A 23,139-nucleotide genomic window follows, 5' to 3' on the forward strand; every position below is an offset into this window, starting at 1 on the left:
ACTTAGCATAATGACCTGCAGGTTCATCCAGAGTAGCAAATGGCAGCATCTCCTTTTTTTTTTTCCCTAAGGCTAGATCACATTCCATGGTAGGTATATACCATATTTTCTTTATCCATTGGTTCCTAGATGGCCATTTAGGTTGTCTGAATATCTTGGCTATTGTGAGTAAGTGCTGCAATGGACAAGGGACTCCAGGTATCTGTTCAAGATACTGATTTCATTTCCTTTAGATATATACCCAGAAGCAAAATCACTGGATCACATGGTAATTATATTTAACATTTTTTGAGGACTCTCCATACTACTTTCCATCGCAGCTGCCACCACGTTACAATCCCACAAACAGCGCACAAGGGTTCCAAATCTAGATGTGTTTTGAATTGGTATTGATTTTAAAAATTAATAAATTGGTTCTTGCTCATACTTGCTATCTTTTGGTTTTTTGATAGTAGCCATCCTAATGGGGTATGAGATCCAGAATATTTTTTAAAGAGTCTCTGGTCCTATACACATCTGAGATTTAATCTGCAACTACCATTGCTACTGAAAGAACTGCCCTCTTACCCTTCAAGGTGGGTGGCTAATTGCCCCACTCTGCTGTACAACATAGAGGTCCTGACTACAAGCATCAAGGCAGGAGAGATCCATTAAATCTCTATAAGATGTGGCCACAATGACAGACCAGCTTAGTATGCACACTAAGAGCTCAGTACCTCTCACCAGGCAAGGGCTAATCTGGGCAGGAGGAAGGGAATGTAATAGTAGACTGCAGTTTCATTTCATGGATGGTAGGGAAAGTCACATACTGGTTCAAGGATATGCTCTAAAATGTCATAAGGCAAAGGCCTTCCTGGACAATAGCATGTATGCGGGCAGGATTCAATTCACACATCAAGTGTTGGATCAAAATGGCCACGTAGGGCTTCTTTGCATCATACAAGTGCTATATCACCGGATAAGAGGCACATCACAAGGATGATCTGCTGATCACAATGACACTATTTTTTCTCCACTTCTTTAATGCGGAAACTGGGAGTTTCACATATCTAGCAAGTTAGGGAGCCTAAACTTAGACTAGGTGGGGACTGGCTCCAAACCTGTTCTCTTAGCCACTAACACTTTGTGTATGCAATGAATATTTCATAATTCCCAAACCTAGAGAAAAAAAAGGCGGAGGGAAGTCTAGACCCTTTCTACTCAAATGAGGGTCTGCAAATCACTGATATTGACATCGCCTGGAAACTTGCTAGAAATGCAAATTCTCTAGCCCAACTCCAGACCCATTTAGTAAGTTTGGGAAGAGCTATTCTAGAGCTCTTGGGGTCCTAGTGACCACAGACCCTTTACAGTTTCCACTCTGAAGGGCAAATCAAGAAGTTCTGACCCAGCATTCCAGTTTTCTTTCAAGTACAGTAAGAGGAAGAGAACTGAGAGGGAAGGGAGTGGGGGATAAGCACTCTTTATCAGCTATTCAGCATAAAGCCTGGCCCACCAAATGACAAGGGAGAGGAAAAACAAAGTGACAGTGCACAAAACACAGCTGGCCATTAGCGCTGACAAAGGCTGAGGGAAGCACCTTTTCATTCTTCAGAGGCTCTAACCACATTTCACCCTGTGCTGGGGCCAGATCTTGAGCTGGGAGGCGGCTTCAAAGAAGGCAAAGGACGACCTTGGTTTGGGAAAAAAACTTTGTCCTCAGGTGATGTCCAAAACAAGTAAAGATGACTTCTGGGCTGTTGAGGAAAGGGTGTTTTTCAAATTGCAAGATTTCACACACAGGCGCATGCTGTATGAGATGCTTTTCCTCCCAAAACAAACAACAACAAAAGAAACCCACACAGTTTTTTGTTCTTAAATGCTGCTGGGAGAGTGATTCATTTTTGAATTTAATAGTTAAAGCCATAAGCTTACTTTCTCAGTGTGTATGCACATCTCATCTCCTTCCAACATTAAGAGATTAAAATCCAGCTCTTCTAAACTTGGCTCATTAAAGGCAATCTTCTTGCTAAGTATTGAACTTGAACTGCTTTTAAGTTTGATGCAAATAAAGGTCAAACTATTTTACTTTCTTCTTAAGGGTTTAGGGAAAACAAATGTGCATGAGAGAGTGTGAGGTGGAAAAACCGAATGAGCATCAAGAACTTACCATTCAAAATGATTTACGAGGGAACAGGGCTTCGTTTATTTGCCAGCTCCCTGTCTTCTCATCCCTCCCCTTCAAATCTCTTCACATTTGCATTGTTCATGTAAAATGAGTCAGGGAATGCAAAAGTTAAGTTCTCATAGCAACTGTTAAGAATCCCACACCACACATAAGCAGTATTGGCAATTACTAATTGGCTGTTGCTAAAGGTGAACCCTTAATATACCACATGTGTGAAGTGGGCGAAACAGCATTTTAACAGAACTTGAAACTTATTTCTCAGCTTGTGTGTTTAAATCTGTAGCCTTACGAATGAGCACCTGACAAAGAAAGACAAATCCCAGTTAAATCAAATGGTGAGCATCATGAATCTATCATCCTTACAAAAAGAGAACTGGGAACGGAAGAGGGTTGGGCTATGCAGGGGCCCAGATCTTGCACAAACATCTGGGAGACATTTGAGCAACGGGTGAATCCCAAACAAGCAGCTTGCTCCAAGCTGGTAGGGCCATTCAAGACAGTTTCTCAGCTTCTCTCTGGTGCTATCACAAAAGCCTAAGGTCCTCATCTCATTAGGGCCCTAATTGCTCTTCTGAGAATTGGATCAATGGCATTAGCATTAGCCCTTGGCTAGCTCACCTTTGAGCTCAGTCTCCTTTAAAACTGAGCTCTGTTATCCAATTAGAGTGTTTATCTGATGAACTAAAGGAAGACCCAGGCTGTCTTCTAAGCTGTCATCTCCTACTCATACAGATCACATTTATGTCAGGGCAAAAAATTTAATCAACTCAATTTGCTGATCAGCTGACGTGATTTCAAACTCAAAATGTAAGAGAGTAAGGAGCAGAATTGATAAGATCATGGCATTTGAGCCCTTGAAAGAACATCAGATACCGTTTCACATAATTCAAGGCCAATAGCCAGGACTATAACCTGGAGTTAACAATGGAGGGTTGAGGGCGGAGGTACAGCCTATAAAGGCACAAACAATGAGTCAGAGAAGCAGGAGCAGATACCTGTGTGAGCTTTGTTTTAAGGCCATACAGGAAGGAGTAGAGTCTGGATGAGAAGGTCTTCCAATTTCTTACTTACTAAACTTTCCATTATCAACTTTCCTCTAACTATTTCCAACTCATGTTTCACCTATTTTATTCCCCTTGAATTAGGTTTCCTACCTCAACCCTACTACACTGAGTGTGTCCTGCTGTACCAAAAAGTATCAATCTCCTTGCAGTCCTTTATAGGATCGTGGATAGCAATGGGGGCAAAAAAAGTACAAAAGCTAAGAATGGTGAGGCCATTATTGGCACAATGCTTGCTATTAAAGCTATAAAATCCATACTGTTCTCTGATGGGTGAGAAAACAGAGCTGAGTGAGGGTGAAAGAGACATAATCAATGAGGACAAGGAAACATACCAACACGGTATTCATTTCAGTGAAAATGCAGGAGGACACAAGACTCAAGAGTGGATGGAACTGCAAAAATGATGAGTGTGCAAAGTTGACAAAAATAAGTCTTCCTTTTAGTCTGTGCCATGACATGTGAGGCCAGCGCCAGAGGAATCAGGTACTAGCTGCCCTCCGTGCCTCTCGAGCTGGTGTCTTGAGAAGCGTCAGCCTTGAGGGCCCTCTCATCTCTGTGCTGTTCATCTGCATTCAGCAGGTTGATATTCAGCTAATATTTGTAGTTGACCAAAAAAAACACTGAAATTCTCATAGTGCCATTAAATAACAATCCCAACATGCTTGGAAATATATATGAAGTAGATTATTTTGCCATACTTTTGACCCATTATTTCCTGAAATCTAAAAGAATGTAACAGTATAAAGCTCCTGTCATAGCCAGGGGCAGCATGAAAAACTCAGACAGCAAATATGCAAATATCCTGAGATGTACACATTTCCAGAGGCTTCCAGACAGGGCTGTAAACTACATTACTTAATCCTATTATACTTCTAGGTTCTCTCACCCCTGAAAACATCTCAACCTGATAGAAGCCCCAACCCAAAGCTGCTAGAATGCTAAGTTTTGAACCAAAAAGACCCACTGGCCTCACAGTTGGCCTGGAATTTGAACAGAGAACTTGAAAGCAGAAGTTTCCCTGGAAAAGTCAGGATGTACAACTGCCATGGGTCGCCTTTCAGGCTGGAACAATATCGTGAAACAAGAATGGTGACCCTTTGAACTTTTAGAAAAACGTATTTTCTCTATGAGATGGAAAAACATCATTTCCTGTTCTTATGGATGTGAGAAGCAGTCTGACCAAAATCTCTGGTTCTAAAAATACATAAATAGCTAGTGGGGCAATATGTTAACAATTTAATAAAGGGTAAATGGAAGGATCTTTGTACTTGTCTTCTTATAACGTTTCTGTAAGTATAAAATTATATTAAAATAAAGAGGCATAAGAATTATTAAAAACAAAAAATAAAAAACTTCTGAGGCTTAAATGTTGGATCTCCTGGGACACTTACTCGCCGCAGTCATGCCATTCTGCGAAAGGTGCATCAGATCCAAAAGTCCAGGAAATCTCAACAGCCACTTCCCAGAGGAAAGCCCTTTGTTAGCAGACATTGTTAACATTTCAATGACAGTTTCACGCACTCTGTCCAGAAACTCTGCTCTTCAAGGTAGTCAGTTTAACCCTGTCACCTCCACATTAGAAAAGAGGGTTCCTTGGTGGTTGGCAAATATTCTACTCCTCTAACCTGCTCTCTCTAAGCGATACACTGAAGTATCACCAGGACTATGCAAGTTGCTTGGCCTTTTATTAATAAAGCAGCTGAATAATTTATAAGGGTTGCATAGGGCCCATTAGAAGTGCCAGAGCAGTAATAACTGGCTTAGGACTTTGCTTACTCAGGGCTAAAGTTTAATTTACCCATAAATGCCCCAGCTCATAAACCCATCCCACAAGTCTGACCTGCTGTCTCTTGCTCTACCATCACATGTCCTAGCCATGCTCTCATCGTGTTCCCTATTGGTGTCATCTCTGGGCCAATAAAACAAATCCAAACCCCCAAACAACTAAAAATTCACACCTTCATTACTACACTTCCTACGTAGGGCCACTGACACTGTCTGCTTCTTAAGCTTTGCTTTTGGTCATGAAGAAAAGCAGTACCAGATTGATTCCTAGCTAGTGAGAGAGCACAGGCAGATGCAGTGAATGGAGGAAGACTGGAAAGGTCCCTTGTTACCTGGAGGAGAGTATGTTCAGTATCAATTAGAGCATTGCTTTCTAAATGAGACATATGATGAGATCAAGAAAATATGCTCTGCTATTTATTTAGTAAGTTCACTTTCCCCGGCCTCAGTTTTCTCATCTGCAAAATGGAGATTGTAATGTAATGGTGCCTACCTCACAGGATTGTTGGCAAGGATCAAATGAATTAATCCACAGCATGTAAGTACTCATTAAGTGAAAACTATTATTAGAAATTCAGACGTGGACTGAATCTTAGAGAAACCTAATCCAAACCCCTCATCCTCTGAAAAAAATCTGAGGTCCAGTGAGGCTCTGTGACCTGTTCAAGGCTCTGTTACTCTGGGGGCAGATCTAGGCATTAATCCAGTTCTCCTGAGAGACACTCAGTTTGGTTCCATTCGTGACTGCAGGGTTGCTGCGGCTCTAGCATTCTTTCTCTATTCTCTATGGCAACCGTAGGGTTTTGTTTTCTAAATTTTAAAATAGTCAAAATGTTAGCCAAGAAACATCAGTGCTCGTTCACTTATCCAAGAACTTTCTAGTGAGCACTAACTTGCTGAAGCACTATTCTAGGCAGTGTTAGGATGGGTTCAGTGGTGACAAGATAGACAAGGTCCCTGCCCTCAAGCATCTGACAATCTGATGACGAAACAGTGATGTCAGAAGGAGTGGCAGTGGGAGATTTAGTCAGGAGGTGGATGCCCCTTAATTGAGGCTGCTTCTTTGCAGTGTAATCTCTAGGAAGATGGCACTGTTACACTGGTTTCAGCATATGCATATATGAATATGCACGGGTATATGTGATAAGAAGAAATTATACAACACGGCGTCACCCTCTGAAAAGTTCATTCATGGGAAATCATATCAGAAATAAACACCACCCATTATCAGAACATACCTTTCCAGGTCTTGGTCTTACCTCCCTGGCTATTCTGGATCAGATGGGTGGATTAAGGCAAAAGGGCACTAGAGTACTCAATGCAGGGCTCAATTCGCTCTAGGTGAAGTTCATTTCTCTACTCTCTCAAGGTTGGATTCTTAGCCTTTGGCATTTGTGCTATGTGCCACGAAATTCCTGCCCCAAGATCCAGTTCAGGGGATCAAAGAGCTATTATTAATGTCTCAGTTTAGGCCAACTGAGAGAGGGAATGGCAGTAGAGGCAGGCCACTCACCCCTCCATTCAGCCGCCCTCCTCTACAATGGGGCCATTGAGCAGGCGCCACAATAGAGGGCTGAGAATAAAAGGCCGAAGGAAGGCATACAGAGTCCCCTTGCACAGACTCGGTCATTCATCACCAGGCAAGTGCTAATATCTGGGAACAGCAATCTCAATTTCTGCAAATCCTCCAACTTGCAACAGCTGCTAGTGACTCTGGTGGGCGGCTTTGCTGCTTACACCAGTTTCCAATACCAAGCACTGGCCCAGAGCCAAGTAGACGTTACTTAGGTTAGAGACACGCTGGCTGCAGAGAGCAGCAACAATGGACTTCACAGCTTATAAAGCAGCTTACAAAGGGCTCCCGTGTATTTCAAAAAGCATTTCAGATAGCTGGTGAGAGAAGCTATCTGCACAAATGCATTCAAGCAGTTTATTTCTAACCCACTTAATTCAAGGTTTCCGTCAGGAGCCAATGGCATAGTGGAGGTAGGCACAGAGAACTACAAGAAGGCTGGATGGCTTGGCAGCTGGGGGAACGCAGTCAAGCCACATCCACCCTCCTCCGAGCACCAGCTCAGCAGGATGGGGAGTGACTGGCAGCAATCAGCCCTCCACCAGGTTAACAAATGTAATGAAAAAATGAAACACAGTCTGTGGGATTCCACGGCTCTTTAGTGAGTTGTTTGTCAAAACTGCTCTCATCAGCACTGTTAAGGAGCATTTCTAAACATTACTGAATGAACGTGCCGAGTGCCATCTAGGTGCCTGCTGCCATACCATCCAAATGCACCTTCATCTGGTTGCAGGTGATGCCAGCCAATGACATCTCCTGTTCTGCCTTACCTCTTCCAAGTTTCTGGGGTCCCACTCATCTCCTCCATGAGATCTAGACTTGCCCTGGTAGGCACAGCTTACTAGTTTCAAGAGAACAACTTTGCCAGGTAACAGGCACAGAGACTAAAAGAAGCTAAAGACTGAGACACAAAGGCCTGTATCTGGAGCCTGGATTTCATGGAAGCCACAGAAGGGCACAGCAAACACTGGGCCCAAAATGGACAATCTTCAGAGGAGAAATACAAAGATAGATAGCAATTCTTCATCAATTTTGTCTTGTCCTGCCCATCGATTTCTCAAAAGACTTTCATGAGTACTTTTATTTATGGAAAATGAACTAATGTGAAGACTGAGGTGAGGTGGGAACTGGACTCACTTCAACTCTTAGATGCTGAGGTGGAAGGACCCCCTCACATGACTTCGGACCCCACTTGGAGCTCTGATGCGCTGTGTATGGATTTCTTAGAAACCATGAATCAAGAGATTCCAGGTAAGAAATTATTAAAATAATGAATAGAATCAAAGGAAATGTACAAAGCTGTATCAAACATGAAGTAGAACTGGATTGTGAACTAGCACAGCTCAAGTGCTACTATGTTGAAGGAACCAAAGCTACCACCTCCCCAGCACTCATTCTAATAGTAAGATCCATTCTCTAAGGGAATAAGGAGTGAGTATGATATGGCAATGTTCACTGTGAGGCCAACCTCACAGTGGGAAATGGATCAACATAAGAAGAAGTTTAGAATGCTATTACCCCATACCATGTAATTTCTTTATTACTGTATGATATGCCATGTGCAGTAATGAGGCTCCTTAAAGGGATCAGGTTCTGAATTAATATATCATCTGTACTTGGATTCATCAGCATCAAATGCAACTCTTTGTGTCTTGGTTATTCCAACAACTATTAGCAGAATGAAGATTATATCAGAGAAAACCTTTAGGGAGAATGTGGGAAAATGAAAATAGTTTCTATCAACTGCAGATTTTGTGCTTGCCTACCAACAATGCAGCACATTTACTTCCAGTATGATTTCCCTGCATTTTTCATGTTATATTTTAAAAGTTAGAATTCACCAACAGGAAGAAACTGCAACAGAACTCAGAGAACCACATTAGAGCTCATAGAGGAAAGCGCAATGGCATGAACACAAACCTATCTACCAGAACTTGCTTTCTGTGCCCCCATCCGCCTGCAAGAAACCAGACAAACACTATGTTAGGCACAGTGGTGCAAGCCTAGGAAGGCTCCAATCACAGATCCATGATATATGTGCACTTCTGATTTGGTTCTTGAGATCCAGATGCTGAAGCTATTACACCGTCTGCCAAGAGCAACAGCTGCTCCACAAGACCTTCCCTCCTGGCAAATCTCACTTAAGAAACCCACCACTAACTTGGTATTTTACACTCAATATTAACATTTAAGTATATGCTGTACTGTGGTGCAATATAAATGATTCTTGTCAAAAATAAGATCCTTGAAGGCATACACTATTTCCCTTTTTTCCCTTGCAGTGCCAAGCAATTAACAGGTGTTAAGTAACCAGTAACTAGTCAACTATAAAAAAGAGGGATTCCAGCAAGAATACTAGCAAGAACAAGTATCTGTTACCATGTCTTCCCACCCACCAAACTGTGGAGGAAAAAACTCCCTCCTCAAATCAAGGCAGGCTGCTTACAAGGAGCACCACGTGAAAGGGAAAGATGGCCACTCTACGCAATATGTCTATTTTGATATGAAGGGCTGGTCTGTCGTTAGCACTTCCCAATCAGTAGCACTTACAAATAGGTCTAAACTTGGAAAATTAAAAAAAAAAAAAAACAAACTCCCTATCAAACAATGAGAATCAAGAGTAAAAAAGAAATAGCAGTTTGCTAAAAAAGAGACTAAAATACATCAGGGCTTTAGAAGTTATTTCTGCATTCCCTGCACATACGACATCATTCATGAAGAAGGCAATGGTACAAATATAGCATAAATGTCGTCTGCTCTAGCTTGTAATTTAAAATGCAAATGCTAATGAGCGAACTGGTATATCAGTGGAGTTAATAACCGCATGCCTAGCACAGGGGCTGCATCCAAAACACACACAGAGAAGAGACAGACACCATGTTCCAATTTAAAAATAAAAACACCCAAATTAACCCTAGAAAAATCACTAGCAGATGTACAAGCTCAGGAAAAGGAGGCACACAAGGGCAGGGAGATGGGAACTTCTCCACCAGCCATAGACTAGCCAGTCAATTTAAATATTTTCCTACATATAGTAAAGGTAAGCATGGGAGTTACGAAGGTTTATTGAGGAATGCTATTGTAAAAGCATTACAGAGTATAATAAGTATATTAAGGAAAAACTACAGGGAATCCAGAAAGCTTGAATAGAAAGTTTCCTCCAAAGCCTACTTTACAAGCCTATAAGCTAATCTTGCAGGGAGCCAAATGAGATGTAGATCTCATTTACTTCATCATAGGCAAAGGGTGAAGAAGCTTTGGTTAAAAAAAGCCCAAAAACTTACAAGGTCTAGATTAAGAGGGTCATTTAAGTAAATTGGAAAAAGCTCTAATGATGAAATAAAATGACGGAGAGAATGCAATTGTGTCTCAGATGCCTTCCAAATATGAAAGGAACTTCTGTAGATTGTTCTTGCTCCTCCTAGGCCTGTGCTTGGCAGCCCTGCAGCAGAATCTGGGAACACTGCACAGCCCTGAGATGAAGAGCAGCTCCTTGGGCTTCTTCTGGGCCCCCCGTGCACAGGGAACGAGGAAGTACACTCTGTGGTCAGTGGCCTTGTCTAGTGCCAGGACTGAAATTGTGACGCCTCCTCAACGCCAACAGGAGAGCAAGCTTGCACAGGCTGCGCACACGGGACACCGAGTGTCTTCTAATTCCCATGTTAGTGCTATTCATTCAAATTCTACACAAAAAACTAGGCGCAAACTCTAACAAGTCCAGCCCATCTGATTGGAGAAGCCTCAGGAAAACTTTTTGAAAGAAACTCAAGGTGAGCAATGACCTGGAGTTTGGGAGAGGGAGAAAACAGCTTTTCAATGATGAAGAATGGTTGTATTTATTTATTTTTTAAACCCAGTCAAATCTGTTTGAAAGGGATGGGGGATTTGTGAGGTGGTTTCCATGGCAACCAGATTAACTCTTACAGCAGTGTGCACTGCTCACCCTGGGGCTGCCCATTACTAGATTTCAAAGCACTAACCTTTAATTTCAAATTACCAAACCATTTACACTCCCTCTCCTGCATCCAGCTTCTGTCATTTTCTACTATTAGTCTGGCCAAATGGACTCCCCCACAGGGCTGGAGTGGTGGTGAGCAGCACAGTAGCTTGTCAACATTACTACTAAGTGGCTGCTGGGAAATGCCCACAGGTTGACAAGATGGTGTTGAATAATCCACACTGAAATGTATTCCTCTGGGAAAGCCACAAGAATGGACTTAGAACTGAGGCATTTGGGTACAACCAATGAGACAGGTGCTGTTTTTGGAAAGGATCCAACAGAGAAAAGCCATCAGATTTCTGGAAGCTTCCCATTCCATTCCCCAATGCCCACCAGGTAGAAAGCAAGCCAGACAATCCTGCTTAAAGTCAGACAGAAAGAACTTTAAAGTAGGAGGGAAGGAGAAGGACCTGAAAAGGAATGCCTAGGGAAAAGCTCACAGATCTGACTTTCTCTACCATTCCACTGGTCTCATTAGCTCTGCATAGGACAGGCCTCATCTCTATCCAGGATATTTTCTCCCCTCATCTCATCAGTATTAAAACATAAAAGCGTAAGAGTAAAAAGCACAGAAGGCTTTGGACTAGAAGAATAGAAATACTAGTCAGAGAATTTAGAAGGAAGGAATCTCCTCACTGACCTACCCATCCAAAGCCAATCCACAGGCCTGACATGTAACAGCAAGGGTAAATCAACATCTATCTTTTCTTGGCACATAAAACCAAGTAGATGGTGAGGACTGAACACCCCAATCAGGAGGCCGTACCATCCTCAGCAGTCTGACTCCACTGAAGGTGATGACACCACCAAGACTATCTTTTCCTAGTTATAGGAAGCCCTAGATAGGCTGGCACATAAATGCCATATGGGCCTTGCTGTTTCCCTCACCTCCCGGTCACCAGCATCACACCAAGATAAGCAGGCCAGTCTGACATAAATAATTAATTAGGAAGCAGGAGAGCAAGAATTCATCTTTAAGTGTTTTAGCTCCAAGGTCTGTGACTGCCATTAAACCATGGCAAACAAATCTTATTTTTATTGATGTTTTATTTGTTCCTCTGGAATGAGTACTAAACAAATCATATTTCTCCCTCTTTTACCGTGAAACACTTGATGACATTGTGGATATCTCTCTTTTAATTCCTACCCCCAATCTTCAGGTATTGGCAGGCTGAGGCTCTTATCATCTTTGCTCATTCTCCTCTGATCTGACCACCTGCAGTTTCCTGATGTCCTTCCTAATAGGATGGTCCTCGGATGATCACCGTACACCAGGTGTGCAATGACTTGGGCTGGGTCAGTACCTGGGACCACTCCTCTCTGAGTTCTATATTTCTGGGTTTTAAACTAGTCTTTTTGACAGCAGTTACATATTTGCTCTTAGTGTTTTATAAAACCTGAGCTGTTTTCATTTGTATAGTATTTAAGGCATGTTTACCCTTATGCTTTTTAAAATATTTTTTTCTTCATGTTGATACATTCTTTACTCCAGGAGACACAATTACTTTGCTCAAAGGCTGGAACTATATCATGCATTTCTGTATTCCTAGCATTGTGCTCAATGAATATAAAAAATTATTAAATAACCATGTAATTGAATGACCCATAAGCATGATGAGGCTCATTCTGGGGATGACTCATGATGTAAAGATGAAAATAATCAGGCTGTAATTGGAGGTTTGCACTTTCATTCACATGACCAGTGGGTGATGGTGTGCCTGTACAGACGGCGAGCGGAAGGCGGAGCAGTGAACGCTCAGTGGCAGAAGAGCTAAGAGGAAGATTCACACACCAATACAAAAGTGGAGAGAAAAATGATTGATGAATATGTCCATTTTTTTTAGGCAACTCTTCCTGAGATCTGATATAGGCCAACTTCTTCTGCCTGGATGAATCAAACCCAGCCTGCCCAAAGAAAATGTAGCAGATCTTCTCAGAAACTCAAATGCCAGCTCCCTGAAGAAAACTTTTCCATTCAACAATTGTTATTTGCTCTGTATTCTCAGAGTATGTGGCCTATGCTTTTGACAACTGCTCTCTTGTATTTCCTTGTCTACACTTTTTGTATGGCTGTCTACACAACAAGACAAAAAATATTCGAGGCAAAAGTTATCCTACTAATTTATGTATCATCCAAAGTTTATCTGTTGAAGACTATCTTTCTTATTCTGTGCTTGTAAAAATCTTGGACTCATTAAAAAACACTCCCCAAATCTGTTCATTGCGTTAATTCTTTCCTGTAAGTGACTCTCCAGGATCCCCGGATGTGAACATAATTCTTATAATTCTTATAATGATATCTTTAAAAGTAAAGAAATAGAGAAGCTCCAGGAAAGTCACATGTTAAGCTGTCCATTTCTTTTTTAAAAAAATCATTTAATATTTAATAATTGCAAATATATTTATTATAATTTATGGATGAGTTATGTTACATACACAAATATAATTTTAACTATAAAACCCAACAAACTAGTTACATTTAAATCATTGATCTTTAGAAGCCAATTTAGTCTTCTAGTCCCCTAACTTTACTAACTTCCTTAAATTATACAAAAATAAAATCTGATAGTTTTAAGCTGCCCATTTCTAGTAATGGGACCCAACAGAAAGTAAGTAGGCAGTAGAGACAGAATCAAACTGGGAAGTCCCAAGAGAAAGAATACCCCACTTTACAAATATCCATTAGGTTGCAATTCAATTAAAGCATCTGAAAGGAATTCATAAGTATCAGCAGACCCTGTAATTGCTTAATTAAGGATAGAAGCCTAGCAAACACAACCACAATAACAGCCTGATTCATTAGCACCTCTGTGATAGCAGAATGGGATTTCTCACTTAAACATACATTGGCTTTAATTGTGTAATTTAGTTAGGCACTGGTAATCAATGGGGACCCACCATTCCTGGGACCAGAAGATGAGGAGGATATCCTGTTCACCTTCCCTTCTCTCCTCACATTAGAAGTTTTGGTCTATTGAACCAGTCAGTTGATATTACAATGAGGATTGCCTGGAGAGGAGATCTTAAAGGAAAAGAAGGAAATGAGGAACTTCATTCAAAGGCATTCAGGGTGCAAGGACATGCAGCCAAACCTTTAGTTCACCATGCACAAGCCCACCACCATTTATCAAATCCTAGACACTTAGAACCTTTCTCAGTGCCTCCCTTGTCATAATGCAGCTCCAGAAAGGGAGAAGGAGAGGGGGAGGGAAAGGGAGAGGAGAAGGGACAGAGGGAGGCAGAGGGAGAGGAGAAGGAAGAGGGGTTGGGAGAGGGAAAGAGAGGAAGGGGGAGGGAAAGAAAAATGCTAAAGGACAGGAAAAGGGAATTCTCATTTTCTTGTCTTATTTCATATGAATAGGTAACTGGTTAATTGTAAGTCACCTGCTGTGTGTGATCCAGAGGGGAACTCACTGCCAAGTGGCTACTGCCTTCTAGATGGTTTATACTATGAGTTCCATGCAAGGTGACTGGCATCCGTTGCCTACCTGCCTCACCCTGCAATTCATGTTTACTGCAGTAGCTCCTTTGCACTAAGGAAATGCAAACACAGCAAGGTGGACTCACTCAGTGAGTTGGCAGAAGACTCCAAATAACTGATATGAGGCTCCTCAGATCACTCTTCACTGAAATTTCAAATTATTGCTCTCTTCCAATTCAGGAGAAAAGTATTTGGTTTACAGGCACCATACCTTGACACCTGCTATGCTTATCCAACAGGACCACTTCCTGAACTGTGCCTGCAGCATGACCCTGATACCTAAGAACTAACAAGGGGATTACAATAAGGACACTCAATATAAAGGTCATGTAATAAGACAAATACTCCACACCACCAGGCTGTTAAGTAAAAATGTGAGGCCATGTGTTACGGTTCATGCTTAAAATCCTAGTACTTCGGGAGACTAAGGCAAGAGGATTGCTTGCGGTCAGGAGCCGGAGCTTGGGCAACATAGTGAGACCCTGCCTCTACAAAAAATAAACAATATTAGCCAGGTGTGGTGGCATGCACCTGTTGTCTCAGATACTCAGGATCTGAGGGGGATTACTTGAGCCCCGGACTTTGAGATTACAGTGAGCTATGATGGGGCCACTGTACTGTAGCCTGTCTCCAAAAAAAGAAAAAGAAAAGAAAAAGAAAGTAAAAAATAAAAGCATGAATTGAGAGTCAAATAATTTCCAAATATGTGACTCAGTCTTCCTCTAGACAAAATACTCAAGTAAAATGGGACACACATGACAAGTGAGAATAAACTAAAAACTGCATGAACCACTTTTGCTCTCATGGAAGAAACGTATGGGCTCACTAAATGCCAGATGAGGAAAAAGGATGCTTTTTAACAAATGCTGGCTGCCCAGGGATCTTGGCTTCCCTGCTAACTCAGGACAAGAACTGACTGTGACTGCCTCCGAGACTGAAATAAGCATGCTTAGGAGGAGGCCACAGCAGCAGGAAGAGAGACCTTGAACAGTCTCAGTTCTGATGCTGTAAGGTCACTGGCTCACCAACCAAGCCTAAGGGCAGGTGCTCGAAGGACTAGAGGGCAAGAGCATTCAGGAGGCATGACCTGTTGGCTACAGCTGACTTCCCCAGCCCCACCTGCTATCCCATCTGACCAAGCGATCATTCTACATACAGGGGTGCAGGAACCGTGACAGAATGGCCAGCTGGCTTGGGCCAAATGCCACTCCCTATCAAGCTGTGGGGCCGTCTGCCCGAAAAAAGGCCACATAAAAATGGAAAGTGTCCACCCCACCTTGAAGTACAGAGGGCTCTCCAAAAGGCTGGGATTAATGAGAGCAGCACATAAGGGACTGCTCCCAACAATTATCTTGACTTTTCCCTTGAGAATCACAACCCAAACTCCCTCCTTACTGTAAAGAGACATCATTTCCAGCAGAATGCCGCGCTTACATAATGGAGAGTGCATGCGACAGATATCTGCAAAGCTCTAGCAGGACAATCGCTACCCAGGCGAACAATCTCACAACACGAATAGCATGCCTATACTCACCTTCAGCTTTGCAGGTAGTTTTAAAAGACCAATGGCTCCTTTTCTCTCTAAGTCTGCTCCCTCAACCCACATCCTCCATCCATCTCATTCCTTCTGTTTCTTCCAGGTCACTGCTCCATTAATTATCCCTGTGCAGCCTTTCCTGATTCCTTCTCTTCAGAATTCAAACCAGTGCCTCACAACATTTCAAATCTCATGTTCCCCAGGATAATCTCTCACTCCATCTTTTTTATAGCCTCATTTGCCAATATTTTGTTGAGTTTTACATTCTAAAATGGATATTATGAAAACCATAGGTATACTGAATAGCCTTTTCAACTATCTATACCTTTTTGATTCTTGAATAAGAATTACAGTTCTAAGAGCACTCAAGATACTGACATCCTCAGAATGTTACCTTCACCCTTTGGCTTTTACTTTCTGCACTACTTTTCCATTCTCTGTTAGATATTGGGGAAGTGCAATCTGTATTTAATGTTTGTTTCTTACTTCCCCCTTTACTTCCCAGTCACCTGTAATCTGCCTTTAGTTGACTCAACTCTGATGAAATTGTACCAAGACAGGTCACCTGTGACGTACTAGTTGACAAGCAGCATAAAAGCACTTCATAGTTTTTATATACTTGATGTTTCATGTAAACTCTGACACTGTTGATGCCTGGGGGGGAATTCTCTACTCTCTCGGCTTCCAGAAGAATGCTGTCTCCTGACTGACTGCTCTGACCATATTTTCTCTGCCCATATATGAACACTTAGCCCACTCCACAAAGGCTGGTGTCTTCCAGGGTGCTTACTCCTTGTAAACGTGTCCTCTAGGCACTGTAACAGTTTTAATTACTGCCTCTATGCCGATGGCTCCCTGACCTGAGTATTTGCATAGGCTCTTCTGCTCAGCTTGAACGTTCCCACGGATATTCCAAAACCAAACCAACAACCTGTTCCTAAAACCTATTTACTTTTGTGTTGTTTTTGACTGTGGACATCTTGATCTACCTGACTGCTCAAACCTAGGACACCTTCACTTTCTCCCCTCCACTCAACATCATCCCCTATTCCTCACCAAAAAGAGACCAGGCATTTCCAGAATCTCATCTAGTCTATCTCCTACTTTTCCAAATCTCTCCAGTTTTCTCCCCAGATTTCAGACCTCCACTACTGTTTTGCCTCTGAATTGCTCTCCCAGACTCTTGTGCTTCATTTATTCCAATATATCCACCAAAATGAACTTTCTTAACCCACGTCTGAGCATGCTGCCCCTTGCTTAATAGTTTCCAGTGACTCTGAGGGTCCACTGCATATTCTAAAAGAGAAGGACTAACTTGTGTCTGAGTTGTCAGACTGATCCCATGCTCCACCTTCCTCACTCTTTATACTCCACCAGTAACAACGGCTATGTGGTTGCCCAGATCCATGCAGATGTATCATACCTCTGCAACTCTGCACACGCTGCTATCTCTAGAAAGAATGTGCATCTCCTCCTACTCCTCCTCCCCAACACAGTAAACTCTTCTATGTCCTTCAAAGCACAGCTCAAGATACCAGTACCTAGGGAGGTGTTCTCTGATGTCCACCTAAAGGAATAATCATTCCCTACTCAGTGCTACTTCTAGACCTTGTCCATAATTCTATTCTCTCATCTAGTGCCCAACCTTACATCTTGTTTACATGCCTGTATTCCCTTGGGTGTTTCCTGAGACCTAGGACTGTATCTTACCTGTGTATTCTTCGGGATGGGGTTTAGGACATTGCAGAGTTCCTTGCTCCAAAGTCTCAGAGGGAAAACCCAGGTGCCTTCCTTCCAGCAAGCTCAGTCAGAAGGAGGCTGGCGCAGCTCTTCTTCTTGATTTATTTCCACTAATGGGTGGGTCGCAATTTCTATGGTAGAGCCATAGCTATGTGCACACATGCTGCACAATTATGCCATTCCAAATTGAGGGGCAAGGCAAACTCTAGTTATAAAAACACTAACTTTTTGCAAGGGGAAGGAGCATATTTGTTGATGATCTGCTTTACAGTGGGCTTGTTTTAGATTCAACTCATTAAACTCCAATAATCATGAGGCAGGAAACAATCCCCAGTTATAACTGATGTGTAAACTGAGGCTTGAAGAAGGTAAATAACCTCGCTAAAGTCACCTGCTTATACACAGTAGAGCCACGACGCAAACTGAGATCTGCTTTCTCCTAAGACTTTTCCCCGTCCTGTATTCTTGCCAGGTTTCTGAAGAAACCAAAAGATGCATAATCTAACGGGATATACTATGGCAGGAGAAAAATGTAAAAGGCTTATATTTTTATCACTTATTTGCTTCTGTGTAATCTATCTTTCACAATGTAAGTTAACTCAGGCAATGCCGTTTGAATTGCTAAGCTTAAAATAATGCCAAATACACACAGGAACTGGCTGATGCAGAGACGAGTGATCAGACTGCTTGTGTCTAAGCAACGTGAAAACTAGAAGAATTCTGCAGGAAAACTCCAGCCAAGATGGTCTGTGTGCTCTGAGCTGGCTCCATTCAGGTAATTTAGAGTTTAAAAGACAGAACTTCAATGTTCTCCTTTCCCTATATATTTGTGGCCAAGTTTCCCAGAAAGAATAATACTGTTTCTCTTTTTCACCCCTGGGATAAAGCGCTACACTGTCAAAAGGATGCTTTTCTTTCTCAGCTATATAGCAGATGATGAGTTGAATACATACAGGCATACCTCGGAGAATTTGTGGGTTCAGTTCCAGACCACTGCAAAAGTGAATATTGCAAGAGAGCAAGTCACACAAATTTTTAGTGTTCCAGAACATGTAAAAGTATCTACCCTATACTGTAGTTTACTAAAAGCACTTTATTGTTAAAAAATATTAACGATCATCTGAGCCTTCAGTGAGCCATAATCGTTTTGCTGCTGGGGGGTCTTGCTTCCATGCTCATGCTGCTGACTGATAAGGGTGGTGGTTGCTGATGGAGGTGGTGGCTGTGGCAAAAAAACAATGAGGTTTGCTGCATCAACTGGCTCTTCCTTTCACAAAATATTTCTCTACAGCATGGAATGCTGTTGGATAGCATTTCATTCACTGAAGAACTTCTTTCAAAATTAAAGTCCATTCTCTCAAACCCTGATGCGGCTTTATCAAGTTTATGTAATATTCTGAATCCTTTGTTGCCATTTCTACAATGTTCACAGCATCTTCACCAGGACTAGATTTCACCGCATGAAATAACTTTCTTTTTTTTTTTTTTTTTTTTTTTTTTTTAAGACAGAGTTTCACTCTTGTTACCCAGGCTGGAGTGCAATGGCCCGATTTCAGCTCACCGCAACCTCCGCCTCCTGGGTTCAAGCAATTCTCCTGCCTTAGCCTCCCGGGTAGCTGGGACTACAGGCATGTGTCACCATGCCCAGCTAATTTTCGTATTTTTAGTAGAGACGGGGTTTCACCATGTTGACCAGGATGGTCACGATCTCTTGACCTCGTGATCCACCGGCCTCGGCCTCCCAAAGTGCTGGGATTATAGGCGTGAGCCACCGTGCCCGGCTGGTGAAATAACTTTCTTTCATTTCTAAGAGGCAACTCCTCATCCATTCCAATTTTTTTTTCATGAGATTTCAGAAATTCATTTTTATCACCAGGCTCTACTTCTAATTCTAGTTCTTTTGCTATTTCTATCAGTTACTTCCTCCACTGAAGTCTTGAACTCTTCACAGACATCCATGAGGGTTGGAATCAACTTCCTTAAAATTCCTGTTTATGTTGGTTGCTGTTTCAACCTCCTCCCATGAATCACGAATGTTCTCAATGGCATTTTAAGTGGTGAATCCATTCCAGAAAGTTTTCAATTTGCTTCCCAGATCCATCAGAAAAATCACTATTTATGGCAGCTTTAGCTTTACAAAATGTATTTCTTAAATAGTAAGGCTTTAAAATAAAAATTACTCCATGGTACGATACATGGGCTGCAGAACGAATGCTGTGTTAGCAGGCATGCACAATCTTCTTGTACAACTGTTTCAGAGCTCTGGGTGACTGTCAGCTGCGTTGTCAATGAGCAGTAATATTATGGAAAAAAATGTTTTTTTTCTGAGCAGATCTCAACAATGGGCTTAAAATAGTCTATAAACCATGCTGTAACCAGATGTGTTGTCATACAAACTTTGTTGTTCTGTTTACAGAGCATAGGCAGAGTAGATTCAGCATCACACTTAAGGGCCTTAGGATTTTGGAATGGTACATGAGCAATGGCTTTAACTTAAAGTCACCAGCTGCATAAGGCCTCAACAAGAGAGTCAACCTGTCTTTTGAAACTTGGAAGGCAGGCATTGACATCTCTCTAGCTATCAAAATCCTGGATGGCATCTTCTTCGGGTAGAAGGCTGTTTCATCTACACTGAAAATCTGGTGTTTGGTGTAGCCACCTTCATCAGTGATCTTAGCTGGATCTTCTGAATAACGTGTTATAGCTTTTACATCAGCACTTGCTGCTTCTCCTTGTACTTGCATGTTATGGAGATGGCTTCTTTCCTTAAACCTCCTGAACCAACCTCTAATAGCTTCAAACTTTTCTTCTGCAACTTCTTTACTTCTCAGTGTTCACAGAATTGAGAAGAGTCAAAATCCAGAGGACTTCCTCTGGATTAGCCTTTGGCTTAAGGAAATGTTGTGACTGGTTTGATCTTCTATCCAGACCACTAAAATTGTTCCATATCAACAATAAGGCTGTTTTGATTACTTTTCTATTTTGAGATAGGGTCTCATTATGTTGCCTGAGCTGGTCTGTAACTCCTGGGCTCAAGTGACCCTCCCACCTCAGCCTACTGAGTAGTTGGGACTACAGGCAAACACCACTGCACCCAGCTTTGTTTGGTTTTATCATTCAGTGGGTGGAGCAATCAGAACACATATAACATTTATCAATTAAGTTTACCACCTTAGGGCTGTGGTTCATGACGACCCAAAACAATTGCAATAATAACAGCCAAGGTCACTGGTCAGAGATCACCACAACAGATGTACTACTACTACTAATAAAGTTTGAAATACGAAAAGTACCAAAATATGACAGCCACATGCTGCTGGAGAAATGGCACTGACATACTTGCTTAACACAGTGTTGCCACAATCCTCCTATTTATCAAAACAATGCAAACCTGTGAAGTGCAATAAACCTGGATATGCCCGTGCCTCCAATTCTCTCGCAAAAAGTTCACTGCCAAGAAACTTCACGGGTGTAGAAACCTTAGTAAAAAGGCACAAATAGCTGCATAAAAGGACGCTCTCACACACTGCCACAGCGCCCCTCAGTTTACCACAACTCACATTAGCAAAAATAAAAGCACAGCCCACCAATAAGGTATCAATTTTCTGCATCTATTCTTTTGCATAGCTGCCCTGGGCTTGGAGTCACATTTCAATGAGTCCCTTCAGAAGGCCTGCAGAACTGTGCAATGATCAAGTTCACAGGAGTATGCACAAGAGCTGCAATGAGAAGTGACAGCCAAGCAGCAGCAGTGAGCTCCACAGTCATGTGTTCAGGGAGAGATTTATCTCACACAACTCAATCCGTTTAGTTGGGGCCTGAGGGAGATCCTTATCTAGACAAGAAACTACCTGTGCCTTCTAGGAAAAGAAGGCCAAGGCGATCTGGCAGGAGACGGCAAGCATGGCTCCCGTTTCTCTTTCCCCATAGCAAATTCTATTCAAGAATTCAACCAACGTAAGAAGTGTTGAGACAACAGGACAGTAACAAAAAAGGAAAGCTGGGGACCACATGCATCTGGGGACCACGGCGGGATATGTCTTTTGCAAGTGAATGAATGTTTGTGTGTGCAGGGGTAGCTGGGCGGGCATGGTGGGGGGTGGTGGAAATAAAATGACAGCTTTCCCTCAAAGACTGCAGTCTCTGTGAAGCACCAACTGGAAATAAATAACTATTATTTGCCAGCAGCAAAGAAATGAAGCAGTTTGTTCCTTGAATGCATAAATGTAAATTGCTCAAAGAGCACAGTTTATACATAGCCTTCTGGCTTGTGAAATATTAAGCTACCAGAAAAGACAGGATAAAAGAGACGCACATTAAGTCAGCAAAGAAAGGAGCATCGCTTGCCTCAGTACGTCAACCTTAGCACAACAAGAAATACTAGGGATGTGGGAAGAGCGTGTGAAAGCAACGTCATAGCTGGGGTTTCATAAAGGGCTGGGATTTTAACGGCATTTGAAAAGAATAAAAAAGAGACAAATGGCACTGCCTCGGTAAATGCAGGGGCACGGTGTCTTGGCTCCTCGGAGGCCTCCCCGCAACTAAAATGGCAGGGGTGGTCTGTTTCAAGCAGGTAAGGAATGCCAGCTCTGAGAATTCCATTGCTGGTATTTTCCTAAGTCTGGAATTTCCTTTACTCTAGCTCTATAAGGGCTGCGTGCTTTCAAGTTGTTCTACTCCTGCATCCTGTGCTTGGTAGAAACTAGGAGCAAAAAGAGGATGCACGCTGGGTGAGCAGAAAGAGGGTACAGTGCTGGGTCTGCAGCGACAGGAGGATCCAATCTAGAAACTGTGTTTGCATATCCCAACCAGAGAGGAAAAGCAGGCTGGTGAGCTCTAGGGCCTATCTAGAACACAGGGGAAAGGAGGGCATGTGGCCTCCAGGGGTGACTTCTGAGCTCAGAGTAACATGTGACACGTAAGACTTACCTGCAAGCAAGAAGGTAATAAGGCAAGTTTCCTTTGGCAAATAGAGCTTGAGACGAGAACCACTGAAGACGTATTCCACCACAGCTTCAGAACGACCTGCCCGCTGAAGAAAAGGTAGGAACTGCTTTGCTTTTTGGGTGTCCTGAAGGAGGAAAGAAGAAAAGTGTAACTAGAAGGTGATCAAACCCATCGTTTCTTTCTAGTCTAGGACAAAAAGTTTGGCAGACCACAGGAAGCTAAGCAGACAACCCTATTTATAGACATTTCTGAAATCAAGACATAGACAAGATACCCATGAGGCCTCAACAGAAGAAATATAATTAATCAACAGTTTCCAGAACATTCTCATTGACTTAAATACTCAGTTAAAAGGGTGCTTGGAAAATGAGACTTTCACACCAGACTTCCCTGGGGCAAGAAGAGCTCATCTTCCTTTAACATAAAATTGAGGTACTAACCTTCTATTCAACCATTAATATTAATTTTAAAAAAACAATGCCTAGGCTATGTCACAGGGTCCCCATAACCCTATCCCAGGAAGCCAAAAGTAGTTTATCTTCAGTCTTAAATAGGTTATGTAAGATTCAGAGCTCACTGTTTCTTCACCTTGAGAAGAGCTCCAGGCACTAGCACAGCAACTGCTGCTCTCTGTGCATTTTGGGGATGAGATGATACCTGGGGCATATTGCTCCTACCCAGGGAGATGTGTAACAGCAGGATGTGGTCCATGGAGACAAACACCACTTCACGTCAGCATGAGTAATTACAGAAACACTAAGAACACGTGAAACGGAATAGCACTTTAAAAACTTTTTCTCATGCATCAACACAAAGTCTGTGCATTCTATCCTCCAGAGTGCCAA

At 42.3% G+C, this 23,139-nt stretch overlaps 1 protein-coding gene and 1 long non-coding RNA gene across 3 annotated transcripts in view; both read right to left on the reverse strand.

The window, feature by feature from the left end:
- The window catches only part of SND1 (staphylococcal nuclease and tudor domain containing 1), a 457,598-nt gene that overhangs the window by 154,618 nt on the left and 279,841 nt on the right, over nt 1-23,139 (reverse strand). For both annotated transcript variants that reach the window (XR_004268168.1, XM_032275661.1), the window contains exon 15: nt 22,277-22,418. Coding sequence is in view for 1 of the 2 variants with exons in the window: in XM_032275661.1 (XP_032131552.1) it covers nt 22,277-22,418 (142 nt within the window). In the remaining variant the exon portion in view is untranslated. The remainder of the gene's footprint in view (nt 1-22,276; nt 22,419-23,139) is intronic.
- Nucleotides 54-18,794, reverse strand: LOC116549947. Its single transcript, XR_004268170.1, has 2 exons — nt 17,318-18,794; nt 54-13,611 (listed from the first exon to the last, which is right to left on the reverse strand). It is a non-coding gene; the product is annotated as an uncharacterized LOC116549947 (long non-coding RNA).

The sequence above is a fragment of the Sapajus apella genome, unplaced genomic scaffold (assembly GCF_009761245.1).
Source record: "Sapajus apella isolate SASKATOON/1434 unplaced genomic scaffold, GSC_monkey_1.0 scaffold7, whole genome shotgun sequence".
Lineage (NCBI taxonomy): Eukaryota > Metazoa > Chordata > Mammalia > Primates > Cebidae > Sapajus > Sapajus apella.